Source organism: Puma concolor, chromosome A1, assembly GCF_028749965.1.
Source record: "Puma concolor isolate L17-30 chromosome A1, mPumCon1.1.hap2, whole genome shotgun sequence".
Classification (NCBI taxonomy): Eukaryota; Metazoa; Chordata; class Mammalia; order Carnivora; family Felidae; genus Puma; species Puma concolor.
The window spans coordinates 26,032,081-26,056,075 of NC_141667.1; the positions used below are offsets into that span (position 1 = coordinate 26,032,081).

A 23,995-nucleotide genomic window follows, 5' to 3' on the forward strand; every position below is an offset into this window, starting at 1 on the left:
TCACCAACTTGCTGTAGCGTCCGTAGTTGATTCATTACACTTTGTCTTCGGGATGACCTTAGAAGATTCAGTGTCCAGGAAGGAATAAAATAACCTGTCATACAGTTCCTTGAAAGTGTCAGAGCCTTATTTATTATTAGGAAGTCAGGAGGGGATGAGGACATGGTGCCAAACTAAAGATAAACTCTTGCTTTGTAATTTTGTTGAGTATGGACCCTGCAGAAGGAATAAACCTCCCAAGATTCTTGGAGCTTCTGTGAGAGTAGAGATTTCCAAGATCCTATACTCTGACTCAGTGAGCCAGCCTTTTTGGTACTGAAAAGAAGGTTTCTGCACAGAACCCATCAAATTGTCCAGAGCTTAATACAAAAGATAGAATCCCAAAAGGAATTACCTCTCCAGGTGATATCTTTTTCAGGTTGATAGTTAATGTCCAGGAGACCTAGGACACCTTGGACATAAAAGGAATGTTTTTTTTTTTTCCAGGGTTCTGTTTTGTCTTTGGCAATGGATCAATACTTTGGGGATGGCCTGCACCTTTGATCTCTAGAAGCCTTCCCAAGAAACTAGCATTCACAGTTCTGAACATGCGAAAGCAACTTGGAGATGACCTATTTTAACACCCTCGTGTTACAGACAAGGACACTAGAGTAATTGAGACAGCACAGCAGCACAGTGGACATAGCATGGGTTTGAGAAGCAGGAGGGCCTCAGTCCAGCACTTGACATTTAGGTGAACTGGGGCATATTAATATTTCTAAGCCTCAGTTTCTTCTCTTGCAAAGGGTGTTCTTAAGGAGCACATACTCTAAGAAGTAACTCTGGGGCACCTTGGTGGCTCAGTTGGTTAAGTGTCCAACTTTCAATCTCAGCTCAGGGTTGTGGGTTCAAGCCCTGCATTGGGCTCCACACTAGGCATGGAACCTGCTTTAAAAAAAAAAAAAAGCAATTCAAAACTTGGCCAGAATTATTATATTTGCTGTTATTTTTTTAAGTTGAGACCTAATTCATATAACAGAAAATTCACTATTTTAAAGTATACAATTCAGTGAGTATATTCACTGTGTTGTGCAACCATCACCAGTACCTAATTTGAGAACATTTCCATCGTCCCCAAAAACTCTGCAAGCAGTCCCAATTCTCCCTTCTCCCTAGTCCTGGCGACCACTAATACTCTTCCTGTCTCTATGGACTTGCCCATTCTGGACATGTCCTATAAATGGAATGACATGGCCTTTTGTGGTCTGGCATCTTTTACCTAGCGTAATGTTTTCAAGCTTAAGTTATGACATATACTTTATTCCTGTTATTGCCAAATAATATTCCATTATAGGGATATACTACATTTTGTCTATCCATTCATACATAGGTTGATGGAAATTTGGTATCATTACCATTGTTTTTACGTGGTTGGGCCAAAGCCAGAATGAAGACTTGAGTGTCTGACTTTCCCCGTGGTCCTGTTTTTACTACCTTACGCTGTTTTTCATAACATCTGACATATGTCTTGCATTAATAGTAGTGATTTGCTCAAAGAAACCCTTACAGTCTGGCTAATAACTACTCTGAAGATCTTATATCTTTACAAAAATTTTTCCAGTGTGAAAAAGATACACAATTCAAAGAATGAAATCTAAACATTATAGAGAAATTATACTAAGAACCAAGTTTAATTTTCATTTTCCAGACTCTAGTGGACCGCTCTTTACACCTCTTCATCTCATTGTATTTCACAGAACAACCTGAGGTCTATATGGTACCTTTTATCTACCTGGTTTTTATGTGTAAGTTCATTACCATGTTTTGTAGCCCAGGATCAAAGAAAGTTTTTATTAGCTTTGGTGGTTGTTTAAGGACCCATCTCTCTTGTTCACTCTACTCCATGGCAAAAATTCAGAATTATTCTGCTCTTCATGGAGACTGGCATTGTCATTGCATTAACCTGACCATTAGGTATGGGTAATATATGTCTTTGTCCCAGAAATTAGTACATTTCAAACGCATCTGGTTACCTCTTGTTATGGACGCGACCCCTTCCGGTAAACTGACTATCCCAGCTCTCAAGTCTGAGCTTCAAGCCTGGAGGAGGAGCAGCTTGGTATACTTGAATATGTTCTGTTTTTCATTTATTGAGGATGTGGGCAATCCTTTGTAGGCACATGAAGGCCAGAAGCAGTCCAACACATTAAGGATTTGGTGGTTGACATTCTTTGCTTGTGATCAGGTGATGTGTAGAATGTGGCAACATTCCAGTGGTGAAGGCGTTTCCCTGGACCCATCTGGGGTTTGTGCTTCCTTATCTTGGGTGGCATAAGTAGAGGGTCCAGCCCAGCCTAGTTTCCTGACTTTAAGCAAGTGTGTTTTCTTTGCTAAAGCTTTCATGGTCCTGAATACCACTAATTACTTATCTTGTTTGATGTTCTATTTATTGTTATTCCTTAAGATCTGGAGTAGTTATTGTGTGTCAGGCTTCACATGCATTATCTCACTTATATTATTTCCTGCTTCTAAGTGTTTGGCACCCCTCAAGTACATGAAACGCAACTGAGCCCGGCCTCTGCCCTCTCAAGCCAAGCATCCCTGGAGAGGACATCCCTGCCCTTTCACTTTTCCTGGTTGACACAGTTTCCAATAGCCTTCTGTATCCTAGTCACCCCATGTCTGCATGGTTTGCATTGGGGGTCCTCTCAAAGCGACACCCAGACTGAAAATGACACTCCTTGTGTGCCAGGAACAACCCAAACTAGAACCATTATCAAGAAGTGGACTTGATGCTCATTTAATGCAGCACACACTTGTCAGCGCTTATTACCAGTTGTGTCTTAATTCCAGCCAACACCTCTCCACCCCCAGCTCAGTATCTGTTTTCACTGGAATGCTGTGAGGCAGTGATTCTTGTTGTTGTGCAGTTGATATTTTGATCCTAAGAGCAGAACTTTACATGTCTCTCAGTTTATCTATTCTTTACCTTGGGAACTTGCAGAGTAATGACATCAAAACTATATGAATGGTGGGGCGTCTGGCTGGCTCAATCAGTAGAGCATGCCACTCTTGATATCTGGGTTGTGAGTTCAAGCCCCACATTGGACGTAGAGTTTACTTAAAAAAAATTTAAGTGCGGGGCGCCTGGGTGGCTCGGTCGGTTAAGTGTCCAACTTTGGCTTAGGTCATGATCTCGCGGTTAACGAGTGCAAGCCCCGCACTCAGAGCCTGGATCCTGCTTCAGATTCCGTGTCCCCTCTCTCTCTGCCCTTACCCTGCTAGTGTTCTGTCTCTGTCTCTCAAAAATGAATAAAAATGTTAAAAAAAATTTTTTAATTTAAATTTGTTTTTTTAACTAGATGAATGGGAGGCTAGCGTAATTCTGATGTAAGAAATTGTTGAGGGAATGGAGAATTATTGTTTTTGTAATCATATGTAAGGATTGGCTCTGTGAATAGAAAACTCCATTTCTAATTACCTACTCTAGGGTTTTTTTCATTAGTAATTTCTAGCTCGTGGGGATTTTGGTTTGGGGGTTATTTTTAGCATCAACAATTATGTAGATTAAAAGAATGAACTGAGCATTGAGCCTCTTTGGGAAGCTTAGTACCTCCGTTGCTTCACCAGGTTGTTAATCACACGGGTTCCGCGGGTGCTGCTGAATGCGTCTGCCCGATGCGCTGGTTTAGATGGATGGTGTGAGGGTTTCACCCGGCATTTCTGTGTGTGTTGCAGTTACCTGGCTGAGCAGTGCTGGAATGGCGGCTTTATCTACCTGATCATGCTGCGCCGCTTCAAGCACAAAGTTCACTCTCCGTATAATGGCAACGGTAGCAACAGCTCTGAACCAGGAGAGACGCCAACCTTGGAGCTGGGTGACCAAACTGTGAAAAAGGGAAAAAGAGCAAGAAAGTTTGGGGTCATTTCCAGGCCTTCTACCCACAAAGCCACTGAAGAACCCAAGAGCAGTACTGGCTGTGAGTTGGACAATGACCCCATCTCTGAGCCGGACAACGGCCCAGACCCCGAACTTGGCAATGGCCATGCTTTTGAGCTAGAAAATGGCCCGGAATCTCTCAAGGAGCTGGCTGGATCCCATCTAGACAAGTCAGAAGCAGACAGAGGGACAGAGCATAGAATTCCAAAGACAGATGCTGCTCTACCTACAAGCAATGACAAACGTCGCTTCTCAAAATCTGGGAAGACAGACTTCCAATCAAGTGACTGCCTGGCACGGGTAAGCTTTTGTTTGCTTATCGAACCTGAATTTCAAACAAAGTACTGTTGAAATAGCTTTTAAGGCTCAGAAAATCTATCTAAGATGGCCTTGTATTTAGAAGCCAACACATTTAGTAAGATAAATGATCAGAGGACGTAACAATAACAACAACAAAAAATCCAAATCATTTCATCCACTTAAATAAAGAGCTAGTTGAGTGATCCTAAGTGGAAAATTCAAGCCCTTCTGTGGTATAATTTGAGTCATCTGAGGCCCAGATAAAGTACTCGAACTGCATCATTATTTATCACTACTGTCACCAGTGGAATTGCCACTGGTGAGGCCAAGAATTCCTGGTGGCAGTTGATAGCAAAAACATTCAAACATTCAGTCCTCAGTATTACACAGGAAGGATGTTCAACACTTAGGGAAACATCTGCTTTTATTTTTAACACTTCAAAACCAGTGATATTTTTATGGGTTCGTGTTATTACGTTGCTGAATTCCAGTGAAGTTGGGAAATTTCACAGAAATCTCTGATACTATGATATCCAGCTGTGATGGTCAGGGTTGGTCTTACCTAAAGGCAAAGCAGATGTGGTATACTCTGAGTGGTAACAGGTCCACTTCTAGCTTCAAATTTTCTCCTCCATTGTAGCCAACATTCTCTCATGAAATTATATTTCTTTAGGGTAAGCACGTTCCTTCCAAGAATCTTCTTGGCAGATATGCCTGTGGGTTCCTAAAGAAGCAGTAACTTGCTATGTTGTTTCTGATTGGTTTCCTCTCTGAGTCCCTGTAGGAGACACCCCTTAAGGATGAAAGAGAAAGTTGGGAAGATAAGAAGCATCAAGTTCAGCTTTGTATACTGCTGAAATGGTACCCTGGGAATGAGTCTAATTTCTAGAAAGGCTATTTCATGCATATTTCTCCAATCATAGCCAATCTGTATAATGGGATTAGAGGAATCAAAATAATCCCTCTCTCAAGGAACCATGTTCCTTCATTTGAGTATCTGGGTGGTCTTCATAAAGCCTTACCCAAAGGAGGCATGATTTGTAGATAGAATTGTAAATAAAGGAGAAGAAAAAAGTAATGTCTCTATCAATGATTTTCTACCAACTTTATGGTTCTCCTCAAAAAAGAATTAAGGTGAATAAAAAGATTATAATGTGGACCCCCCAAATTAAGGACAATAAAAAGATTATAATTTGTTTCTTTCTGATGAGTACTATATTTGGATATGACTTTTTCTCCTAATGATTAGATTATGAATACACAGAAAGCTGAGGATGAGTAAGTTAGGGAGTGTTGGTTAGCTTAATCATTTTGAAGGTTTAAGTTAGCAAAAGAGACTAAATCTCACATATATTCCAAAGAAGAGGCTTTCATTTGGCCTAGGACACAGTAGAAATAATTTGGAAATGACTTTAAAAGAAAAAAAAAAAAAAACAAACTTTTAAGAGGCTGCTCATTCTCTGCTAACCTTTTTTTTTTAATGTTTGTTTGTTTATGACAGAGACAGAAACAGAGCAAGAGTGGGGGGGTGGTGTGCAAAGAGAGAAGAAGATATAGAATCTGAAGCAGGCTCCAAGTTCTAAGCTGTCAGCACAGAGCCTGACGCGGGGCTCAAACCCACGAACCGCAAGATCTTGACCTGAGCCCAAGTTGGACACTTAACCAACTTGAGCCACCCAGGTGCCCCTCTCTGCTAAACTTAACTAAAAGCAGTAACATAAAAGTGAATTTCTGGATTAGACTATTTGAAGACTACACATATCAGACTTCCTTTGCCTGGTTTTTGCACTCAAGATCAAATGTCAAAGAAGATATAAATGAAATGGTGATTAAAAAAAAAAAACAAAAACAAAATCTATTGCCTTTGGGACATTTTTTTTAAAGCCACATGCCTATAGAAAGGAGAGATCTGCCATCTGGACTTTGCATTCTTTACAACTGCCCATAATCTATAGATTGAATGTTGACCCTGGGTTATACTTTACATCTTAGAAAGTTGGAATGGGCCATACACCCTTTTAGGCATGAATATCTTTTAGGACCCTTTTCAAACCAAGAAACATCATCATTCAATGCACTTACCCAGGATTGATAGAGTTGGCAAGAAGTAGATCTTCACTGCTCCCCCAACGTCCAGATTGGAACCAGTAGACCATCACAGAAGGTGGTGTAGGTTCTTGGGCTGAGTGGATTTTTATTTTTACTCCAGGATGAGCCTGGAGGAGCCTCATCCTCCAGGATGAGGATGCTAAAATGGAATTTCCAGAAAAAACAAAAATTAGGCATTTACCTCTTAAACCCTTGGGGCAAAAAATTCTATTCCATTTGAATAATGGGAGATTAAACATGTCAGCATTGTTCTGTTTCTGCTTTATTAATGATTTAATATAAATCTACAAAGAATAAATTACAGACTAGGTTTATAATCATTCAGGCCATTTTTATTTGTGAGATGCTTCTTTTCACAGACTGTTATTTGTTACATGAAAATAAATCTTCTGTCTTTATTTTTATACCCTCTTTTCCTTTAACAGAGCTGTAGAAAACATTTTCTCTAGTAAATATCTTCTTTTAAAAAAACATATGTTTCTATAAAATATTAACACATAATAAGACATATGCAACCAGATTAATTTTTTAAATTATAAAAGTTGGGCCCATTGTTTAAAACGTTAGAATCTCCTAGGACATAGATAAGCAGTTTTAGAAATGAGTTCAGAGTTCCTTACTCCCTGTCTAGTGAAGATCATTATTCATCCAAGGGAACAGTTCTTGCAAGCCTGTTTACTACAAATGTGTATTTTTGTAATGCAGCATGGTAAAAATAAGTACAACTTAGTCACATAATAGGGAGAAAAAGAACCCTACCATTTGCCAGTCAGGCAAGTTTCTTCATAGTTGGCATGTGTGTCTGTGGGTCCATTTGTGGTCTCACCCTAACACTTGTAATTCACTCTATAGAGTATCCGAACTCTTCCCCAGACCTTCAGCAGAGACCTCAGGAAGGCTGAGTGGTTCAGTGCAAGTGGTCTGCAGAGACCTCAGGAAGGCTGCCCCAGGTCTGAATCTGAGGAAAAGGTAACTGAGGAGAATCACATCCAGGACATCTCCTGGGTAGTTTTATGTTTGCATCAAGCAGAGACAGCATGAGGATGATCCTATTCTAGTAAGCAATGGGTGAACGTCTATCCTTCTATGTGGTAATGTCTCCTAGGTCCGTGTCTGCTCCTTTACCTCTCTCCTGAGCGCCCCCGCCCCAAGCTTTCTACCACCTACCTGCAGTAGGTCTCCCATCTTAGATATTTCACATCGATGCATCATTTTCCCACCCAGCTGGCTCCAATGTTCCAGGTCCCATCACTCTCAAAGTTGCCCAAGCCAGAAACCTGAGTTTCAGCTAGCAATTACCTGGTTTGTCTATAACTTTCCGTGGTTTTGTACTGACAGTCCCATGCCAGCAAATTGGGACAGTTGGCATCCTGGAGTCAACTGAAATACTGGCCTCTTTCTTCCCCATGTCCAGTCGAACACCAAATCCTATCAACTCTGGCTCCCTGTAGGGTCTCCCTCCTCACCCCACTTCTCTCTCCCACTCCCACTTCTATGGCTATAGGTCTGGACCAAGCTGCTTTCATTTCCCATGTGGGTGGTCATAGTAGTCTGCTACCCATCCATGTCCAGTGTCATCCTGTCATCTGCTGTCCCCACAGCAGCCAGAGGGACCTTTCTAAAGAGACTCCATCAGTCATGCATGTACCTCCTCACACACACTGCAGCTTAAGCCCTTTGGATGGGTCCACTTTACCCTCAGGGTAATATCTGAACACCTTAGCTTAACAAAGCACATGAGGCCTTTCACTCTCTGATCCCTGCTTAACTTTTTGCCTTCATCTCTCACTGCTTTCTTCCTCCTCAGTTTAGACTGAATTAGCCACATTTTTTCCCAAAAGGCTACCCTATCTCCTGTGAGCCTTTGCAGCTGCTGCTCTCACCATTCTGTTTCTTCTCCCCTCCCCCATGTAGCTTAGCTTCTTCCATTTCTGGGGGACACACTCCTCTAGGAGGCTTCTGGGGACCCCCCCCCACCTGTACCATCTTTAAGCATCTCCTCTTTGGGCTTCTGCATGATCCCCTCCTTATCTTGATCAATGCATGAATCCCACATATTCCAGTTGCCATAGGGCTTGTTGTGTCCCCAGTAGACTTTAAGGGCAAGGACCTTATTTGTCTTTGTGTTCTGGCTCAGTGCCTTGCACCGGCAGGTGTTCTGTGCCCATTTATTAATGAAAGCACCCAAGAGCTCCAGGCCTAAGGGGCACCTGGGTGGCTCAGTCGGGTAAGTGTCCGACTTCAGCTCAGGTCATGATCTTGTGGTTCATGAGTTCAAGCCCAGCATCAGACTCTCTGTTGTCAGTGCAGAGCTTCCTTCAGATCCCCTGTCCCCTTCTCTCTGCCCCTCCCCAAATCACATGCACACTCTCTCTCTCTCTCAAAAACGAATAACTATTTTTTAAAAAAAGAGCTCCAGGCCTGAGAGATGGGATACTATGTTCCAGCCCTAGTTCTTCCTTCCCCAACTCTGTGGCCTTCAAGCTGCCATGTTCTTTCTCTGAGCTTCTGTTTTCTCACCTATAAACTGAGCATTTTGGTCTGCTACCTCAGGAACTTCAACTCTGACATATCACACATCATTTCTTACTGATCATTCTAAATAAGAAGGGATAAGCAAACAGTCTCAGAATCTAAGTTTGCAACTAGAGCCAGACCACTTACTGCAGTAAAATTCTAGTTGGATGATGTTTCTTCTCACATTTGGGGAAAAGATGCTATTGTGAAATATTATTTTTGGTTCCAACAGAAGATGAGGTCATTTAAATGCTGCCGAGACAGCTCCCTTTAATGTACCACCTCTGTTTTGTAAATAAATCCCCCCCCCCTTTTCTTTTTGGCCTCTGTGAGGAGATGCATGTATGAGCTCACACAATCTAATTGGCGTTTTTATAGGAAAGGGTAGCACTTCAACAACATTAATATAAATGTCCATAGCGTCCAGTTTTGCGTGGTTTGGCTTTTTCTCAACAGGCTGACAATCTCGTTGCCCTTTAAGCCAATGCAAAAGGAAGCAAAGGCTTGAGCCATCTGTCTAGACAGGATCTGTTTCAGAACTCAATCATCTCTACAACTGGATCGGGTGTTCACACGCTAAACATTGGCAAGCGTGCAGGTATCCCGTCTGGGTGAGCCTCTTAACATCAGTCTCAATAACTTCTGAAAAACTGTAGGATGAGTGTATAAACATCCCACATTTATTAATTCTATGGCATTTATACGGTATTGTTATGTGCTAGGCACCATTCTAGTTGCTGGAGAACCCACTGATAAATGAGAGACAAGGTTCCTGTGCCATGGCACTTAACACAAATAAGGGGCCACAGGGAATAAATAAGCAAATAGATGAATCAGAATGTTAGATGGTGACAACAAGTACTATAAATGAAATCGGTGAAGTGAAAGATGACTGGGCAGTGTCCTGGTGGGGTTAACTGAAATTGGTATCACTGAAGGCCTAAATAAACAGGCGTTTGAGCCGAAGCCTGAATGTCAGGAAAGGACAGCCGTGCAACATCTAGAAGCAGAATATTTCCAGCGAGGAGGCAGCACATGTGGCTGCCCTAGGCAGGAGTGATTGGGTCTTCCAGGGATAGAGAGACAGTAAGTGCTGGGGAGAACACGGAGGTGGGGGAGGGGATATGATTTGGGATTGCAGGCAAGGCTAGAGATGGAGGTTTGTGTTCGCCATTTCAAAGATTTGGACTTCAGTCTGCATCTACTAGGGAGCTGTTGGAAGGTTTAAGCTGAGTGCATCATGATGTATGTTGTATAATGGAGAATAGGGTATTGTAGGAGATGAGGAAAAAAAACGAGACCATACTGGAAACTACTGTGATAATCCATATTAGAGATCCTGGTGGTCTTGACCAGAGTGGTGGCAGGAAGGAGCAGGAGTAGATAGACATGGATGTATTTTACAAGTAGAGCCTACAGATCTTGCTCATGGTTTGGGTATAGGAAATAGAAGGAGGAATCAAAGCTAGCGAGCTTTTAGTTTGCATATCCTCTTTAGCTGGCATAAATGATGGTGCTTTTCCCATGGAGGTGGGAAAGCCAGGAGGGAGAGGGAGGCAGAGTCCTGTTTTGACCATACTGAAGTGCGTATTACATACCCATGCAGAATTCTAAGGAGGCAGTTGGAAATCTACTTAATATTCTATTTAAGTTGGCCTGTTGATTTTTGGCGAGTGCCAGCTTTAGCCTCATAAACTTCAGACACTGATTTTATTTGTAACTGAACACTGCTCTCAGCTGTAGGCAACTAGATTTAATACTGACAGTTGTACAATTGAGACTGATAACATCTGGCACTTCCTGTTTGTGTCTTCCTTTGTGTATCTTTGAACTCCTCATTAGATGATCAAGAAAACTTGCACTAATTTCTTTGAATCCCTCCCCCGTCCCCCCCTGCCCCCCTTATAGTTCTTACTTTCAGGTATGGAGAGAAAACTCATAGTACTAGATAAAAGTGGAAAAGAAGAAGATCTGTTTCTTGACTGTATTGTTGGGGGCTGTATTACAGATTGATCATTCCTACTTTCTGAAGCCATTTTTATTAGATATTTGCTTTATTTTGCTTTTAACTATTTGTGTGTATATTGGGCAGGGGAATGGAGTGGGCCTGTGAGTGCTCTTACTGAAAATTGTCTTTAGCTCTTTTGTCAAGAGTATATGTTAGGTCATTATTCTTTCTCCACGATCATAGGTTTGCATGTTTCTTGTCACAAGTCCTACTTCTTTTTTTTTTTTTTAATTTTGTAATGTTTATTTATTTGTGAGAGGTGTGGGGAGGCAGAGAGAGAAGGAGACACAGAATCACAAGCAGGCTCCAGGCTCTTAGCTGTCAGCAGTACAGAGCTGATGTGGGACTCAAACTCACGAACCATGAGATCATGAGCTGAGCCGAAGTCAGATGCTTAACTGACTGAGCCACCCAGGTACCCCTCAAGTCCTATTTCTAAAGGCATTTAAAAATTAGAAAGGACTGGGGCGCCTGGGTGGCGCAGTCGGTTGAGCATCCGACTTCAGCCAGGTCACGATCTCGCGGTCCGTGAGTTCGAGCCCCGCGTCGGGCTCTGGGCTGATGGCTCAGAGCCTGGAGCCTGTTTCCGGTTCTGTGTCTCCCTCTCTCTCTGCCCCTCCCCCGTTCATGCTCTGTCTCTCTCTGTCCCCAAAATAAATAAAAAACGTTGGAAAAAAAAAATTTTTTAAATTAGAAAGGACTATGTATCTAGTATTGTCATACCATCTGTGAACCATACTTAACATGTTCTGTTTAACAAAAGGATGGTAGGACAGATGTAACTGGTAATGGGATGGATAGGTTTTTATTAATTTGGGCTAAAGCCAAATGGGTTTGCTTATTTCTGGACTCTCATAATAGTCCCTTTTGCTTTTGGGAAGGGATTTCACAGCTTTTCTGGACTGGGAGAGGGAAGAGCACTGTCCCATATCTTCAAGACCCTAGTAGCCATAGCATATCTTCCATGGAAAAAACAAGTCAAGCCACCATTCCGCTCTAGTTTCTCAGCTACTTTGTTAGGCCCAGGGAGTCAGCTATGGGGCTAACCCATGTGCTAGTTTGGGATGCCCAGCAAGCTGGGACAATAGCTAATCAGCACGTCTCTGAATTTGTTCCCTTTGGGGCTATGCACTAGGCCACAGCCTTATGTACTCGAAGTGTCAAAAACTGCCATCTCATAAGTAGCACTGATTCTCAAGGATGGCATCTTGGACATAGTGGAGCTGTGAGAGACTTGGAAGGCCAAGGAGGCTGTTTCTGAATGGAGAAGAGAGAAAGGTATTCCAGAGGTCAGAGGCAACACACCAAAAACCATGAAGTCCAAAGTGAAATGATTGGATGATATAGGGATTGTTGACAAGTTCATGAACTACTGTGGTAAGCCAGTGACTTCTGAAGTTACATTTGGCCAGACAGGCCTCGTTTGTCTGTGGTCAGCAGATGAAGGAGACCGTTGGCAAACACTGCATGTTGCTGAGCAGTGGAGGCCTGCTGAGTAGTGCTATAGTAGAAAAAGCATAAGATCCAACAGGTCTGTCTCTGTTAATAATTTCCCCAGACGTTCCTTTTGCTGCACATCAGTGACCATTTAACATCTGGTTTTTTTACTACTGCATAAAGTTTCATTTTAGTTTCTGACTGTGTATTTCAGATTTTCTGAATGCTTTGCATTCTTTCTCTTTTGCAAGCAGCTTAAATGGGAAGGTTGCCTATTTCTAGGGGGAGGATGGGTTTGTTCATATTGGACTGTAATGGTTCCATTGGACCTTCATGATGAATGAGGAAAGGACATGGCGCTTTTTTTTAATATGTTGAGGAATGCATTGTGACCCATACCCACATACCTAGAGATAAGAGGAACTTATAGGAGTGAGCATAAAGTAAGACCCTCCCGAAGGAAATCACTTTGGAAGGTTTCTTTCATTTCTCTGAACAACCAAGTATCTGAGGTAACTCAAACATTTTGTATTGGGTATATGTTTGCATCCTTGGAATAAAATAGGGAGTCAAGAAGAGAATTAACCAAAGTAGAAAAGCTACCAGTAATCCAGAGGACTTACAGACATGATTAGCTTTTTATTTTTTTTATTTTTTTTTTTATTTTTATTTTTTTTTTTTCAACGTTTATTTATTTTTGGGACAGAGAGAGACAGAGCATGAACGGAGGAGGGGCAGAGAGAGAGGGAGACACAGAATCGGAAACAGGCTCCAGGCTCTGAGCCATCAGCCTGACGTGGGGCTCGAACTCACGGACCGCGAGATCGTGACCTGGCTGAAGTCGTACACTTAACCGACTGCGCCACCCAGGCGCCCCATGATTAGCTTTTTAAAAGGATAGATTTTTATTAGGGTGTTTTAATGTATTTAAAAAGTGTACAGACCCATGTCTAGAGAAGCCAATAATAAATTCATCAATTAATTTCCTGTTTTGGTTTCTCTTGCCAAAGATCTCATTTATATGTTCTAAGGAAGTTTGAGATTCAATTCAACATGATGTATTTTTTTTAATTGAAGTGTAGTGGACACACAATGTTACATTAGTTTCAGACGTACAACATAGTGATTGGCCAACTCCGCCATGTTGTGCCCACCACAAGTATAGCTACCATCTGTCACTATGCAACACTAATGCAGTACCATTGGGCATATTATGGTATGATGGTTTTAACACATGTGTGCGTACATAAGTAATATATGGTTAGCAGTCAGCATTTATTATGTCTCTACTAGGTGTCGGAAGCACTGCTCCTTCCATAAATATCTCACGTAATCCTAATGACAAACTTGAAAGTATTCATAATTATCCCCACTTTAGAGGCAAGGAAACAGAGGGTTTTAGGCATAGGTGGCTTTCATAATTACTAAGTGGCAGAGCTGGGCTCAAATGAGTTGAAGTCTCCAAGACCTATCCTTGTCTTCCTTTCACCTTCCTTTATTTATTAGTAGCTGTGTGTAAATAAATGGAACCCGGACACAGCCAGTGTTTACACACACACAGTGGTATCTGGGTTTCAGGCAGAAGAAGCTTTACTTAACATAACCTTGATCAGGAAATTCGATGGTCACTCTTATTGTCCAATATTATAGCCACTAGCCACAGGTAACTATGTAATTTAATGTAAACTAAATGAAATGAAAAATGTAACATCCCAGTTGCCACTAGTCAAGCCCTTGATGGCCACCTGTGGCTAGTGGCTCCATGTTGGATCGTACAAATATAGAACATTTCCATCATCATAGAATGTTCTCTTGGGCAGGACTGGCAGCTAGAGACTATGATTTAGCACATGGAACTTTTCCTTCTGTGGTCATCTTCAGTACCTGTTGACAATTGAAGAATATTTGGCCTGACCTAACAGCTCCACTCTCCTGTGTCAATGCCACGTGTCTGTCCGTATACTTCACAGTATGCTCACTTTTTCTTCCAAGGAGGAAGTTGGCCGGATATGGAAGATGGAGCTGCTTAAGGAATCGGATGGGCTGGGAATTCAGGTTAGTGGAGGCCGAGGATCAAAGCGCTCACCTCACGCTATCGTTGTCACTCAAGTGAAGGAAGGAGGTGCCGCTCACAGGTGACTAGATAACTCTTCCCCTTTCTCTGACTCCTCATCCTCTCCCTTCCCTTCCTCTGGGGGCTAGGACTCTTCTATTTGGCCAAAGCCCTGGTAATTACAGTTTATCCTGCGGGAGCATGGAAGAAAATCAGGCAGGAGCAGTTCCAATTAAACACACCCCTGGGCACAGGAAGTGGCTAATTGCTGGAGATACTGTAGGCTCCTCCAAATCATAGAGAGATTGCATTTCTTTCCAGTCTGTTTTGAGTTTCAAGTGATTGTTACTTACACTAACTTTTGGGATACTGGTAATATGTGGTTACCTATTGAGACTATGCCATGCAACAGAAAACCACTTTCCTGAATCTTAACCCCTATAAGATGGTGGCTAATGACTTGGGAAAGTCATTGATTTTAAATGTGACCACAGTTCATGTGATCTGTCAGGGCTCTCAGGATTCTACACACACATGGATACGTGTGTCATGCAGATGTGGAGTGGTAAACAGTAAATGTGAATTTTTCTCCTTGTGACCTTGAATAATTCATACTTCAAACCTTCTTTTTAAGTCTGAACTGTTGTTTTAAGTAGGAAGAAGGACAGTGATTAGGCAGAGCATGCACAAAGAAGAAGTCCGTTTGGAGTTACAAGGATGTAGCTATCCCAAAATATAAAGCATGCTTTTGCCTTGCTAGCTGATTGCTTCCACATACACAGGGTGTCTACTACTTGCAAGGCACATTGGGGTGTGAACACGCGTTGCATGCCCACATGTATACAGCAGGTGTGTAGAGGTAGAGTTTCACTGATGAGGGAGGTAAATCTAGTTGAGAATTTGATGTTCCATTCAGGTACCCTGGTTATAAAGGGGATAGGACAAATCAGAGTAGTGTTGGCCTGCCCCAGACCAAGAGAGGACTGAAAAATTTATCTCGTGAAGTGGCGTTGAAGGAGCTGGAGGTAAAAAATGGAAAACTGAGGAGAGGACCAGGGTATAAATTAGCAAAGTGTGTCATGTCCCTGTTCTAGTCTTGTAACTAGAGATTAAGTTGCCAATAACTAGAGATAAGGTTAACTGCACTGGTCAGTTGTCTGGGCAGCAGTCATTAGGGAAGGAGTAAGACTCTAGTTTTTATCCAGAAGAGCATCACTAAATTCCCCAAATGAGCTATATACCTTGAGGAATTCCCATCAGAGAGCCGTTTTCCCATTAATGCTACTAGGCCTTGGATTCTAGCATGTCTTTGGAAGGTTGGCAGTTAGAAAATTCCTGTGCCCAGAGATAAACTTAAGAAGAGCTGTTCTTGTCTGTTTTCTATGTGAGCTGTTTTTAGTAGGTGTCACCATTAGACACCCATTTTCTTTTCACCCTGAACCCTGAGTTTTATGTGTTTTATGTGTGTCTTTCTCTCTCTCTGTTTCTGGAGTATATAATTCACATGTGTGGCATTCTAGGTAATAACAGGAGATGAGGGAGATGGAATTGAAGAGGGAAATAAGAAAAGGGATGTGGGTAGGAATGGTCTTGCATAAATCCAAGGACAGTGGTCAGAACTTTGTGTTCATTTTTACTCTTGATCCCTGTTCACCTGGGCCCACACACCTCCTTGAGCTTCCAGTTTGTTCTCTGTGGGTTTCCTATTCCCCTTCTCTTTCCATTCCAAGCAGCTAGAAGGGTTCTTAGCATTTCTCTGCTTTAGGGATTTTTGAAGGACAGAAAGCAGAGGCTGTCAGAAGTCTCAGGTGCCTCCTATGTTCTGTTAAAGGCTAAATTCATAGAAAAGACTATGATGCACGCCCTAGAGGATTAAGAGAAAGAAACTGGTGAGGGAGAGTAGGATGAGAGAAGCTGGTTTATTCACTGAAGGAGAGTGGAAATGTTGGAGAGAAAGTTGGTGAATCTGGGAATATGGGGGGCATGCACATGTCCAACAGCAGCACCCTGGGCATTGATGTAAAGCCGTCAGAAGGGATGGTGGGGTCCTAGGCTTACAGTCCATCTGCATCACCAGATTTCCTATCCCATATTTAGCAATGGAGATGAAAAACCTCCTTTGGGATCATGGGAGGCCAGACCATTGGAGGTTCAAGTGGAACCCACAAGACTGCCGACCCACGGTGACTGAAAGGGCCTGTGCAATGCTCTGACACAGGGTGCCATGGCAGACCCTTGACCCACCCTTGAGCCTCTTGCCAGCCCAATGGGAAGGAAGCTGTTAGTTAGCTATAATTTACTTTAGAGGGAATAAATAAACATTTGTAGACCAGGTCTGATAGCTGCAATAGCAGTTAATTGGTCATTCTGTTTGTTTGCTTTTGTATTCATCCTTCTGCTGGTGAAGCTTGGCTGTAGGATGGAAAGAAACTCATCCTCAAGGTCCTATAACTGTGTGTTTTGGGGACGAGGGCATGTCACCTGGAAAGAGAGAGGGCAGCAGTTTAGACAAGGCTTTTGGTCAAGCTTAAGATACCTTTGTTTGGGGGTGCTTAGCTCAGTGACTCAGCTGAGAACTCAGTTGTGAGGGCAGGATGGCAGATAGAATTGAGATAAGAATGACTTAACTGTCCAAAAACCATGGGGTCTCCGTTCCTCTATCATTGTCTCCCCCTGGATGGGAGGCATTTCATTAAAGTTGATGCAAGATATGGTAGTGACTTAAGAACTTGCCTACTACCAGGCGACCACTTGAAATCATGGAGCTTCCCTAAGTGGGCATCAGGGGACCCAGCCAGACCAAAGGATAAATCCCATCCCAAACTATTGCTGGCCATCTCTCCTTTATCCTCAGCCTGATTTTAACTGTGCCCTCTCACGACCCTCCCCAGCTCCAGGAAAATGTCCCTTCTCAAGCCCAGAATATCTTCACAAGGGATTTTTTTCCCATCTCCATTTCCTCAGGGATGGCAGACTGTCCTTAGGAGACGAGCTGCTGGTAATCAATGGTCACTTATTGGTGGGTCTCTCCCATGAGGAAGCGGTGGCCATTCTTCGCTCAGCCACTGGAATGGTTCAGCTGGTGGTAGCCAGCAAGGTAGGTAGTTTGGTTATTTTTTATATCTATTTTTAATGATGGTGGTGAATTCAGATTTGAGCCCTCCCCATCCCGCACACAAACACTGACACACATGCTCGCACTTGGGCCATTTAAACAGCTGTGATTCTATAGTGTAAGCCCATGAGGACGGCCTTTAGCTGAAATAGTAGATGGAAGAGCAGTGCTCAGACTAAGGAAAAGGGAAGGATGGTAGGGTGGACAGAAATTCAAGGTGGAGAGAGTAGCCTCTCTCCCAAGGAGACACTGAAGAAGAGACATGGAAGCCCGCCGGATGGCAGGGATGCCAGAGGCCTGGAGCTGTGCATTTTCCAGGTCCCGAAGGAAGAAAGGTTTAGGGCTAGTCACAGGCAGGCCACAGGCCCTGGTTCTGACTCATGGCCTCACGGAGTGTTGGTGCTGCAGGAAGCCCTGTGAATCCTGTTTGTCTGGTCACCATCCTCCGCTCCATCCTCAGTTTCCCCAAGGAGCCAGTGAGGACTAACTCCCATGGCTGGTTCCCATCTCACAGAGGCCTAGATGCTATCTGCTATCTTCTTGATGCACAGCCAGTATCTGTCCCCTTCCTCTGACTGCCACCTCCTTTTCATAAGGGGCTCAGGCTGGTGTTTCTTGTATCCCCATCCCCAGAGTGTGTTAAAATAGCACTGAGGTCCTGGGCCCCAGCATCTGCTTGTCCCCTGGTGTCTTAGCGCCCTGGATGAAGGCTGCAGGCCTCCACAGCTGTGTGACCAAAAGGAGGAGGACCTGAACCCTCTTGCTTCTGCCCCGTGGTCCCGTCTGCTGTTGATAAGACAGGAAAGTGTCCATAGGACTCAGGAGCTAGTACAGTGGAACCTGGGCTTCATTCTAGTTCCTGTAAGCAGTGGTGGGAAACCACCCCAGTGCTCCACCCTTCGCAGCAATACGCTCTTGCCAGCGTGGCTCATTCTTTCCTCGTTATCCCTGCTATTTTTTTGAACCTCGCATCCACAGGCTCTTCTGTATTTTCTCTCTTAGATTACAAGCTCTAGTGCCTATTTTTGGAGTATTTAATAATTAGAATATTTTAAACTATCTGAAAAATCTGTTTTCCTCTTTTCACACCTTTCACCCCAATCCCTTAACCCGGATTCTCAGGCTTCCAACGAGAACACAGAGCCTTGACACAGACTTGGGAGGAAGGGTTGGCTTTGAGGCCCCGGAGGCAGGAGTTGAGACAGCCTCCATTCACAGGTGCTCTCCTCCCCTCCCAGAGATACCGCCGGGAGCCCTGCTGTCTCCTCACAGTCTATGGCTCAAGAACACAGGGGCTCCGGCACATGCATTATACCACGGCCACCAAACCTTTACTTCTACGCTGACTTCTTTCTCCTGCTAGTTCAGAAAATGGAGAAGGGGGAATCTCTTCTATGTCAAGCTATTATCCACAAACACACAGAGCAAAGAAAACATAAAATAAAAACGAAAAAGGTCCACTTGTGGATAAGCATAATTAAGGAGAGTACAGGAGGGTGTTGAAGGCTGGTCTCCTGGATGATGCCTGATCTGTGGTCATGTTCACCGACTCAAAGAAAGGGCACTAATGTGTATCAGGGACACACTGGATGCTAGGTGCTTTTTACCTATGATCTCATTTAATTCTTGAAATCCCATGAGAGAGCTATTCGTTCTTTTTTTCCAAAAGATGAAGTCAAAATCTGAGGGGTTAATTAATTGACCCAGAGGTCACACAAGCAATGGGTGGCAATAGCATGTTCCATTGCGGGTCCATAAGACTTCAACATTAACTTCTTTCCATATACCAAGCTGTCTGTTAGTAAAATAAGATAGAAAGGACACAGAGCCAATGGTATTAGAGAGAGGTAATGTGTTCCTGCTAGAGGCTTTGACTTTTTTTTTTTTAAGTTTATTTGTTTATTTTGAGAGAGAGAGAGAGAGAGACAGCAGGGAAGGAGCAGAGAGAGGGTGTCAGCACAGAGCCTGATGCAGGGGTTGAACTCACCAGCCATGAGATCGTGACCCTAGCCGAAACCAAGAGTCTGATGCCTAACCAGCTGAGCCACCCAGGCACCCCAAGGCTTTGACTTTGAAGGACACTCACTGGGTCTTTGTAAGGCTGAGCAGCAGTCTGGAGCCAGGAATGGGTGTTCCCATTGTCAATCTATTGCTGTTGGCCATCTGTACTGAATAATGGGCCTAAAAATGACCCAGACCACAGAGGAGTGACACCTTTCACCTCTTCCCATTGACTCTGTTTCCATCCAGGCAATACGTTGCCATAGCAGCTGCCCGTTCTTTGTTCCTGAACTTAATCGGCGCCATCCCAGATGCTCAAAAGTCTGCCTTTCCACACCTCCTGGCATCCATTCCTCATCTTTATCCAACAAGAGCGAGTAATCCAGTCTTTATTTTTTCTTTATGTTTGAAGAGAGGGAGGGGAAAAAAAGAGATTTTTATTTGCTGAATAGAAAGAATAGTAAGAATATAAATTATTATTGTAGAACACAGTCCCTTTGTCCCCAAACTTTAGGGTGTTGTTTTGAAGATATAACAGTTACTTTCTTCGGGACAGGATGTCTTGTGTTTCCCCACAAATATGTTGTTTGCTTATACATGGGAGCTTAGAAAGTTTTTGTTGAACGAATGAAATCAGAATATCCAAGTTTGCTTTCATATTCCTGGAAGTACATGCGTAGCAATATGATTTCTCTCTTTTTATCACTTTGTTTTTATTAACAAGTAATACGCATTTATTATATCTAATGTAGAAAACCTAGAAGAAAAGGAAGATAAAATTTTCATAATGCCACCAGTAATTCTTTCCATTAACTTATTTGTCTGTCCTTCCAGACGTGTTTTTTTAATGGAGTCAAACACAAGGAGATGGATTGCCCCTGGAGGCAGACCTGCATAGACTTCAGAGGCACAGCCTTTAAAAAAGCTGTACATTTTGGGGCGCCTGGGTGGTTCAGTCAGTTGAGCGTTGAACTCTTGATTTCGGCTCGGGTCATGATTGGATCGAGCCTCACATCAGGCTCCGTGTTGAGCATGGTGCCTGCTTAAGATTCTGTCTCCCTCTCTCTTTCTCCCTCTGTCCCTCTCCCCAACTCGCATTCTCTCTCTCTCTCTCTCTCTCTCTCAAATAAAAACATAAAATAAAATTTAAAAATAAAAATAAATAAAAACTGTATATCTTGAGCACATTACTACATTTTTTTTAACCTTGGGGTTCTCACCTGGATAATAAGAATCCATAACTGCTTCGTGGAATATCAGGAAGATTGAATGAAATATAAAGAGCCCAAACAATGCAGCTGGTTGCAACAAGCATGTGGAGAAAGGTTTGCCTTTATGGTTATCACATGTTAACACATCCAGCTTATTGTTACATCCATTATTAATATGGCAATATTGCTTTTCCATCTGCCTTTTTCACTAAGTAGCATACCGTAAGAGTCTTTCCACCTCAGAATGTACGTTGCTGTAGCACCATTTTTAATGACCATGGAGTATTCTGTCCTGTTGTGCAACTTACTCACCAGTTGGGACCTTCATCTTTTTTTAAAAACTCTTTTCTGTTAATGGTCTAGCAGAGTTGACATCACAGAAGAGAGCTGAACTCACTTTTTGCTTCATAGCTTTTGCTCCTTCCCTCAGATAAGGTCTAACTGTGTAGTATTCACAATTACTGACCTGACAGGAATGAGCTTCAGGTACCTCCAAAGTTGGACCTGCATCAAACTAGTAACAAGTGTCACTGTCACCAGTATACCTACTCACTAATAGTCTGTAACACCTGTTGTTTAAGATGGGCGTCTTGTGTTACTGTTCTCTTTTCTGTCAAGCCCCGAGGAATATGATGATCAAAACTTTCTACATGCTTCCTTCCTGTAGAAACAGCTGTGGAGAAGGAGGGGAGGATGCATTTCTCTCTTTTATGGCCTCAGATCAGCCACCCCTACTCCCTGGCCTCCTATGCTGTGGTGTTTCCCCAAGAGTCCTCGGCGGCTGTGTGCACCTCACTTGCATGTGAGATTGTCAAGTGGCCTCTGTGACCTTGCCTGCATCCCACTCACCCCTGTGGCCTAGTCTGTGTGTAGGAAGGAAGGGCTATGATGAAGCCTTCTTTATACTCTAATCTAAATGGAGTCTGGGGGCGCCTGGGTGGCTCAGTCGGTCAAGCGGCCAACTTCGGCTCAGGTCATGATCTCGCGGTCCGTGAGTTCGAGCCCCGCGTCGGGCTCTGTGCTGACAGCTCAGAGCCTGGAGCCTGTTTCAGATTTTGTGTCTCCCTCTCTCTGACCTTCCCCCGTTCATGCTCTGTCTTTCTTTGTCTCAAAAATAAAGAAATGTTAAAAAAAATAAAATAAATGGAGTCTGATTCCATGTATTTTTGTTGACCTCTAAAAAGTGTTCAAGGGCTTCTTTCTTTGAAGAGACGTTATCAGTCTCCACTTTGGGGGTTATGATTCAATCAACAGTCTGATCTCTTTTCAGTGAATGAAATCTCGTATGCTAGTGAGATGAGCAGTGAGGGGGAGGAGCACATGGATATTAGAGCTGTGTGCTGGGCCTGGGGACACAGCAAAGAGTAGAAATGGCATTCAGTTTGGGGAACGCTCCGATGAGCAGGAGAGATAGGCATACTTAGACATACATGCAGGGCGATGAAAGAAACAGTAAAGGACATTTGGGAAGAAGGGAAAGACATGCAGAATGGCTCCTGAGCTCATCCAGGAAGGCTTGCAGGGGAGGGTGCTAAAGCTGATCTGCAAAACTGAGCTCCCTGGGCAGAGGGAGCTGCTGGTGGAAAAGGGTGTAGAGCAGGAGAGAGCCTGGCATGTCAGAAGGTCAGTACGGCTGGCACGGAAGGTATGGATTGGAGGGGACAATGGAGGGAGGTGTGTTTGGAATGCTGGGCAGAAGCGACTGCTCTAAGATCCTGACCTGCCAGTGAGGGGGCTTAAAGTGTAAAGTAAGGCAGGGTATCAAAGAATCTAAAGGACAGAGAATTTGGATTGCCTGTAGAAACATCTGTCTATGAAACAGGTTTTTCAGGGAAAGAAAAAATTGGTTGGGATTTAAATTGGGTCTGCACCCCTGACGTGTGGTAACCCTGCCAACCTGAAGTGTGGGACATACATTCCATACGGTCTTTGGGTTCAGAGCTCGTGGCCACGCTCACAGCTGCCTCTTCTAGGTTTTCCTTGACCTTGATCCAGAACTGCTTGGTGCCATGGGGTAATTCATAGCCCTTTAATTGTGTCCCCCTAGGAAAGCTCCACAGAGGACCTCCTGAGGTTGACATCTAAGAGTTTGCCTGATCTGACCAGTTCAGTAGAGGACGTGTCCTCTTGGACTGACAACGAGGACCAGGAGCCAGACGGGGAAGAGGACGAAGGACCTGGCTCGTCTTCCGTCCAGGGAGCAGTAAGTGTGCCTTTGGTTTCCCCAGCTGCTGTGCTGGAAAATGATGTGTCCCTGAAGATGTTGAAGGCAGGATCAAAGATAATAGCTTAAGATAGTAGGGTAGAGACCCGGATGGGAGAGGACCACAGGGTGTTCTTTTTATTTTTTTGTCACGGTCTTTGAGACAAATCCATGAGAGTAATGATTTTCATTTAAGAAAAAACATGGAGGGGTGCGTGGGTGACTCGGTTGGTTGGATGTCTGACTCTTGACCAGCTTGGGTAATGATCTCATGGTTGTGAAATTGAGCCTGTGTCAGGCTCTGTGCTCAGCACAGAGCCTGCTTTGGATTCTCTCTCGTGCACGTTCTCTCTGTTCCTCCCTCGCCCACGCACACACACATATGCTCTGTCTCAAAATAAATATTAATGAAAAAGAGAAAACATTGAAACTGGAAATGGGATGAGAGAGCAACTGTGTATTAAGTTCAGTGTGTATATCAATTTCTAGCATGCTTACTAATTAATATATATGAGAATTTTATTGCTACTTCTTGGTGTAGGTTTGAAAAGTAATGTTTGTGAATTTAAGCCACCCAGGAGAGGGGCTCCTGGGTGGCTCAGTCAGTTAAGCGTCCCACTCTTGGTTTCAACTCCAGTCATGATCTCACAGTTTGTGAGTTTGAGCCCCACATTAGGCTCCACAATGACAGCACAGGGCCTTCTTGGGATTCTCTCTCTCTCTCTCTCTCTCTCTCTCTCTCTCTCTCTCTCTCTCTCTCTCTCCCTCTCCCTCTCTCTCCCTCTCTCTCCCTCTCTCTCTCCCTCTCTCTCCCTCTCCTCTCTCTCTCTCTTCTCTCTCTTCTCTCTCTCTTCCCTCTCTCTCTCTGCCCCTCCCCCACTTGCATGCGCTCTCTCAAACTAAATAAACCAAATAAATAAACAAACAAGCAAACAAACAGGCTTAGATGGAGAGATTCTGGTTGAGAAGTGGAATGTTACAATAACACAAAACCCATTCGGGCAAAGTTGTGCAGATATGTCTTAGAATTTTGGGGCACCTGGGTGGCTCAGTCGGTTAAATGTCCGACTTTGGCTCAGGTCATGATCTCACAGTTTGTGAGTTCAAGCCCCGCGTCGGACT

The 23,995-nt window shown here is 43.5% G+C and overlaps 1 protein-coding gene across 6 annotated transcripts in view; it reads left to right on the top strand.

Moving 5' to 3' along the window:
• PDZD2 (PDZ domain containing 2) overlaps window positions 1–23,995 on the top strand; it is a 313,071-nt gene that overhangs the window by 206,527 nt on the left and 82,549 nt on the right. For all 6 annotated transcript variants that reach the window (XM_025924651.2, XM_086676439.1, XM_086676441.1 and 3 more), the window contains 4 exons: window positions 3,718–4,219; window positions 14,283–14,425; window positions 17,308–17,440; window positions 22,718–22,873. In XM_025924651.2, coding sequence (XP_025780436.2) covers window positions 3,718–4,219; window positions 14,283–14,425; window positions 17,308–17,440; window positions 22,718–22,873 — 934 coding nt within the window. The remainder of the gene's footprint in view (window positions 1–3,717; window positions 4,220–14,282; window positions 14,426–17,307; window positions 17,441–22,717; window positions 22,874–23,995) is intronic.